The sequence below is a fragment of the Monopterus albus genome, unplaced genomic scaffold, assembly GCF_001952655.1.
Source record: "Monopterus albus unplaced genomic scaffold, M_albus_1.0 scaffold40.1, whole genome shotgun sequence".
In the NCBI taxonomy this organism is placed as follows: domain Eukaryota; kingdom Metazoa; phylum Chordata; class Actinopteri; order Synbranchiformes; family Synbranchidae; genus Monopterus; species Monopterus albus.
This window is the reverse complement of record NW_018127920.1, coordinates 352889-360146: the sequence shown is the minus strand read 5'-3', so window position 1 is coordinate 360146 and position 7258 is coordinate 352889. Positions and strand designations below refer to the sequence as shown.

Genomic DNA, 7258 nt, shown 5'->3' with positions numbered 1-7258 from the left:
AGTTTGAAATTTTTAGCGGAATATCAGATTTGTCACAATTTATGGTTGGATGAAATTAAATCCTTGCCTCCTAACAATCATGCCGTGTTGGACCTAAGAGTGGTGCCTTACAGTCAGAAGAAATGTTTGAGTGATTAGGCCTACATCTAACCTACCCCTCGGTCTCCTCCTCTCCGCCTTTCTCACTCTGCCATTGGTTAGAACGAGGCAGGCTTCGGGATGATGATGCTTGGAAAGGGGGGTAAAGTCGGAGCGCACGTCTCCCCTGCTGCGCACACATGCACAGAAAAAGTGAAGGGAAGATGCTTCTTTCTTTTCGATCAACAGTGCAGTCCGTAAGACATTCGGTACTTCTTCTCTCTTACCAGCGCGTCAAACTGTCCCGTTCCCTGGCTTACAGGAGGAACTTGCGCAGCCGGGGCTCGTCCAGTTCGGGAGGCGAGGGGAGGCACCAGAGATCCAGAGCACCATCACCCCTATAGCGAATCCGTGGAGAGCCACGCGTCGGTATGGGCGCGCAGACAAAAGGACGTTACCTCTCGACGATGGGCCTCCTGATTCTTGTTTACTGCGCAGTATCCGTGATCTCCAAAGGTAAGAACTGTGCATGTGTGCATGCATGGCTATTTTGGGTGTCACTACATTTTAAATGATTTCACTCGGCGCGTAATAAAAAGAAGAAGAAGAGAAAATCTTGTGCCATCCTCGTGGGCACGCACCGTTTGTTATGTTTTCCTCGTGTTTGTAAAGATTTTTTTTACATCTTTAAAGGTTTTGAAGTATACAACTGTACACATTCAAATTTCAACGTGGGTTTTTGATTCACCCTCGGACTTACTGTCACTGTTTGAGCCTTCTCCCAATGCGCAACAGAGCTTCAGATATTGATTCATCAAGCCGCAGCTCACACTGTCAAGTTCCCACACTGTTTATCTTTTTCATATCCCTGTCAAATCGATGTTAATCGTCCCATTGTCCCTCAGTCCTCGCAGTATTTGATGAATCTATCATCATGACGGCACAGCATCCAGGAGTAGCTTTTGATACAGGCACGCCGCTGTGCAACAGGCATGTCACCGATCCACTCCCTTATATCATGAAATGGATAGTGTCAGGGAAAATAAGGGAATGTGACAGGCTGCTTGTGCAGGGCGCAGGGGCATTTATGTTGAACTAAAGCACAAAGTAAGAAAAGCAACTGATGCACCTTAAATGATTTTGAAAAGGCATGAGTGCTGGATTGTTTTGGAGTGTACTTTGGAGAAACATTTTCATTATTAGTTTGAACCCATGTGCCCATGTGGTCTACAAAACAATGATCCACATGTTTTGCACATATTGTGCTGGTGAAAACAACTGAATGTGGGGTGGTAGTAAAGACAAAAGTTTAAGTTAAAATAATCACAAACCAGAAAGAAAACAAACATTTCCACAAAATATGTTTGGATTTAGTAAGAAATATTATTTGATGAAGACTTTCCCATAGCTGAGGTTTAAGTAAGATGAAGCTACTGCACTGAGAGCCACTCATTCCCCCAGTCTAATGTTTGAACACAAACATAGAACTACAAGTATGTTTACCTTTCAGTTATGCGACTGGGTTTGTGACTGACTTGAAAAAATGTTCCTCATCCTTTCACAGCTCCTTCAACAGCTGTGACACATAACAGATTATTCAGATTCTTGTTATTGTAGGTTATAGGTGAGTGTAGCGATGGCATTTAAATCCTGTGTGATATTACTCTCTCCCTCTTTAAAGCCACATAATCTAAACTCACCGCGTGGCAGCTTAACAACTGTTGCCAACTACAGTCACTGAACATGGGTGTGCCCTGTTAGATTGAGCACAGAAATGCTCCAGGTTTTAATCGGATTATTTATCTGGTGGAATCCATTGCTGTATTGTGGTGATTCATGAGCTGCATTAAACACAGAGTTTAAACATGGAGCTTCCATGTGTATCATAATGTTTTGAGTTTATTTGTATGGCACCAATTTTCCTGCCATACTGCACAAATACAGAAATTTGCCAAGTGGGCTGCTTGTTCAAAATCAACAGAGAAATGATGCTCACAATAAAAAAGGAACTAAATGCATACTTAAAGCACATCTGTCCATTAAAGCCAGTGGCTCAAAACCTTTTTGGCTTGTGACCCTTAAAATGCAGTCTCCTTCATAACAGGCTACTGTATTTATGAACAACGAGAAGCTAAAAGAGAGCTCCGGTGATTTAGCATTGCACTACCATAAAGCTGGGGGACTCATAAAAGACACTTAAAAAAGACCAAAATTTGTGCAGCAGAGCCCAAGATATCCAGACTCTTATTTTTTAGTAAGAGTCAAACTCCATAAACACTGCATCCTACACTAACCACAGTGCAACTTTCATTAGTCACTCCTTGCCTTATAAAGGGACACATCACACCTTTGACTTGCAATACAGACTTTCTGTTAAGTTCTCTTAGAAAGTCTCAGTATAACCCTGATAACATCATCTGGGTTATCACTGGTATATGATGAAACTGAAGGATCTCTTATACCCAGGAGGTGACATCAGTAAAATGCCCTCCTGATTCCCTGGTTCTATGGCGCTGAATCATATTCAAACATTTGCCAAAGCAAAAGAATCTAAAAATTGCTGATCTGACAATCTCTGGATGGAGCTTTTGTTCACCGGTAGTTGTTTAGGAGACAGTTCAAATTTGGATTTTATTTAAATTTAGTATTTGTCATTTGCAACAAAGAAGCCCCACCAGAATATTAGACTGGACAAACAGGCCAAATCTGCAGTTTCTCAGGGACTGTTGTTATGGTAGCCTAATTATACAACAGCATCTAGGGCCGCAACAAATGATTACTTTCATTTCTAATTAATATGTTATTTTTGAGCAGTCATTTTGTCTATAAAGTGTTAAAAACTAGTATAAATGCAAATTATTATTTCCAGAGCCCATCTGGCTATCAATCCAAAACCCAGAGTTATTCAGTTCACTTCAATATGACAGAGAAAAGCAGAAAATCCTCAGAAACTGAAATTAGATTGTTTGGAATTCTTACTTAAAACTAATCAAAATAGTTGCGGACTGCTTTTCTTTAAACTCACTAATCTGTTAATTGACTAATTGTTTCAGGGTTTGATGCAGCTGCATAAAAATGTCACTTAATGCATCTTGAAGGCTTTCCTGCTGTCTGCAGGGATCGAAGTGACATTTTGTGCAGTCTCCAGTTCTCTTTATACATCACCCGTGCTTTCTGTGTTGCCATTTCTCTGCACGTCATGTCACTTTCAAAGGCCAAACATGTAATGACAGATGTCACACGGACATTTCCCCATGAGCTTGACTCCATGAACTAAACAGCAGCATGCCCAATGGTCTGGCCGCAGCGGGACCTAACAGTTATAGCTTGCACTAAAAATGGCTAGAAATGAGACTCAAGCGAGGGATCACATGAGGAGGGCTCCTCCTGTGTAATGCAGCCGTGAGTAAGCATGGCGTGGCCCAGGGGGAATCTTTAAAAGGCTTTTCAATTGTGTCTCACACTTCTTTTCATGGAACACAAGTTAGAGCTTCCTCCTATTAGATGTGACTTCCTTACAGATCAGGTTTGCTATTACCATGTATTTGTCTCCTAATGAAGCCCTGCTTAAAGATGCAGAGAGGCTATCTGAGTTTACGGATATGTACTATCCCTTATAACTTGGCTTCTGATGAGGCTCTTGTTGATTTCATTTGCCATGCGGTTGCATTTATTTGGTACCTGATGGTTAATTAATGTGATTTAGCTAGAGAGAGAAGGTGTGCAAGAAAAGTGAATAAGATGATTATCTGATATTTGAGGACTGTTGAAGTCACCTAGTTCATTTGCCAATAATTCAGTGTTTTCTGCTACAGGTTTTTCGACTTCTGCATACAATTACAAGAATACGTTATGAGAGTAGTAGTAGTATGGACGTGCTAATGTTTGCCTTGCTGGAAACAGTAAAAATGGCCAGGCCCCTGGTGGTAACCTTATTTGGTGTACATTAGTAGCAAACAGCTTCTTCCAGCTCCACAGATGGACATTTGTGTCAAATCTTGCTGAAGTAACCATCGCCACATGGCGTGCGATGCCTTGTGATGCCGCATCGCTCGATTTTCTGACACTGCAAGCTCATTTGACATGTGGACTTGTCAGTTCTCTCCAGGCTTTAGTTCACTCTTGACCTTGCTCTGTTCTTGTTCTTCAGGCATGAGCAAAAATATATATAGAAAGAAAGAATAAAAATTCACATAGCAGAATACAGAGAATGCACCAACTGTGGCTACTTTTGTTTTCGATAAAAAAAAATAAAATCTCAAGGTTTTTTTTCTTTTTGCTGTGTACAGGGCTTTCATGAAAACAGACAAAGGTCAAATCTGTTATTTTCCCTCAGAGAAAGTAAAGGGGCTCTTGTATTTTGTCAATTCTAGACTGAATCATCATAGTCAGGCTGCTGTGGGTGACAATGTGCGCAGTTCAGTGCCCAGATTTACATTTAAATGAAACCAAATGGCTGTACATTCAGAAATGATATACAGTAATGATGATGGTAATAAAAGCAAAGTCCTGTTTCATATTGGACTGACTCCTACTTGGGATTGCTGTCATTTGGGGATTGTGCAGGTATAGTTGGTGAGTTATGTCTTTTCTATGTCAAGACTATTACCTTCACATTTCAAGGAGAAGATTCATCAATGTGCTGCCTAAGAACCTTAATGTAGTCAGCAATCAGCCTTGCAGCTCAGTGGGATTTCCTGTCCACTATTTGGCTGAATGGTACTTCAAGACATTCAACATTTTCCAGCCAGTGTTTGTTTTCTACAAGTGGTTTGAGAAAATCAGATGAATCTACTTTTCCATCCACCACCATTATGTGAGTGGTAGCATATAGGTGGTAAAGATAAACAGCATGTGGCATTCATTTGCCATTCAGGTTCATAAACAGATATTAAGGTGGAAGTGCATTGAATTGCATACAATTGTAGGTGTACCTAAAGGGGCCATTGTGTGTATATTGTCTCTTCAGTGAACATTTAAGCCACATGCTATATGTACTGTACATCATGATTACGTCTAATGCACTTTGTTTTTAATCAGTGCAGCAACTTTTCCATCTAATCCAAGCAAAAAACAGTTTTAGCAGTATTTCAAGACACAGACACAAATTGCAAATCTGAAAAATAGGAGGATTGACACCCACCTTATATAGCATAGGGTTACACTGCAAGGGTCTTGGCGTAGTTGGACTGACTACTAGCCAGTTCCCAGATGGACTCATCTGGGGATATTATCTGTCAGGTAACCAGTTAGAGCAGGACCCAAATGCAAGACAAGAGGTGAGAAGGTTTTGTGAATGTTAATAAAGGTGTGAATGAATTGACAGAACTGTTGCAATATGGATGAGTTATGCAGGAGCTGGTGGAATTCAGGTAACATTGCAGAGGGGCAGCATGGGCCACTAGCCGTTGTAAGAGACGCATAGATCCAGTGAGCAGAAGCTGAGCACAGGCCTTCAGATATCTTATAGCTGAGATGCAGAATTTACTGGGACCATTCCAGCGGTCTGTCTCTAAACCTGGTAGGTAGCTGTGGCTGTTCAAGTAGTCTGCGTTGGGTACAGACAGGAGGCTGGCATATCAGGCAGAGAGCCACGGTCAATCAGGAAAATGGCCAGGAGTCAGAGTAGGTAGCAGGGACCATCCCGGAGGCTGGCCATGAAGGGACCTGTATTGGTGGTAGGTCCCCACTGGAGGGCAGACAGATGGCCAGCATCTGAGATGTATTCCTTCCAGAAGGTGAGCAAATAGGGTGTCATCCCCAATCCACCAGGGAACAGTTGAAACATGGGTGGTGTCAGTAATCTCCCCAGCCCACTGGGGCACTGGCATCATAGTTGACACTCCTGTGAGCAACAGAGGCAATGTCATTTTCAGCCAGCTTGGGGACTAGAATAGGGGCAGTGTTGATGCCCCCATCACCCTGTTCAGCTAATGTCGGTGTCTTCATTGACTTATTTGGATACAGGTTTGGAGACAGCATTGGCATCCTCACTAACTGGCTAAGGAGTGGTGACAGGTGGCACTGACATTCGTGTCTGCCTACTCAGGAACAGGTGCTGAGACAGCATTGGCATCCTTACTGATCCCCTTATGATCAGAGCCCTCACTGGCTCACTTGGGTGCAGGAAGAGAAGTGGTGGGGTTGAAGTCATCAGCCCATGAGGGCACAGGAAATGAGGTGGCCTTGACGTTGTTGACCTGCTCCGAAACAAGAACTGAGGCAGCAGGTGTCCTCTTGGTCTGCTTTGGAAAGGTGCAGAGACAGAGGAAGTATTGGCATCCTTGCCAACCCACTCCCAAACCAGAATAGAGGCGATGTCAACCCACACAAGAACAAGGGTGGATGTGGCATAAACCCACTTGGTGACAAGAACGTGGCAATGTTGACCAACTTGGAAGCAGAAACAGGAGACCTCACTGACCCATCAGAGAACAAATGGAGGCAGCATCCTCGCCAACTCGCTTGGAGACAGGAACAGAGGTGGTGTCAACTTGCTTAGGAGCAGGAACCGAGGCCACATTGGCATCCTCAGGAACGAAGTCTCAGCAGGGACATTGTCATCGGCACACCAAAGGACAGAAACAGGAGTGGCACAGAAGTCTTTGATTCACCAGTGAACAGGAGTTGAAGTGGGTGTGGTGTCAACATGGATAGCTGATGCACTAACCAGGACAAGGTCAGGCTGGTCTCTGGTCTGGGTACTGGAAAATAAAGATTCAATGGCAATTTCTTTGGCACAAGAAAAATGAGGACTGACAGACAGAGACCATGACTGACTGGCAGGCGTGACTGTGGCTTGAGCTGTTGAATGATCACAGGTGAAGTCATGGATTGTGTTTGAGACTCTTAGTGGGGTTCTGGTGTCTGCTATGAGTTAAAATTGAGTGGCAGTGGTTCAGGCTGTGATTCCGAGAAAAACATAGGTTCAGGGTTAATGACTGATGGAGACTTATAGAGATTGGCAGGGGAGCGGGTGAAGTGAGTGGGAGAGGGAAAACTCAGTGGCAGGTGTGGGTGCAGAGTCAGGTTCAGGAACAGACACAAAAACAGATTGGAGAGAATCTGCCTGTTGGGTCTTGGACTGAGAAGCAGTGGTTGAGAGTGTCTTGCATAGGGCCATGGTGTTTTCAGACACCTGCGCAATGGAAGGCAAATCCAGCCGTAAAGGGGGGGGGGG

General features: G+C 43.5%; 1 protein-coding gene across 3 annotated transcripts in view; it reads left to right on the top strand.

The window, feature by feature from the left end:
- The first annotated feature begins 232 nt into the window (after nucleotides 1-232).
- unc5db (unc-5 netrin receptor Db) overlaps nucleotides 233-7258 on the top strand; it is a 263236-nt gene continuing 256210 nt past the window's right edge. Inside the window, exon 1 of one of the 3 annotated variants that reach the window (XM_020599199.1) lies at nucleotides 233-594. In XM_020599199.1, coding sequence (XP_020454855.1) covers nucleotides 510-594 — 85 coding nt within the window. In that variant the 5' untranslated portion in view covers nucleotides 233-509. The remainder of the gene's footprint in view (nucleotides 595-7258) is intronic. The other 2 variants (XM_020599197.1, XM_020599196.1) reach the window with 2 other exon arrangements.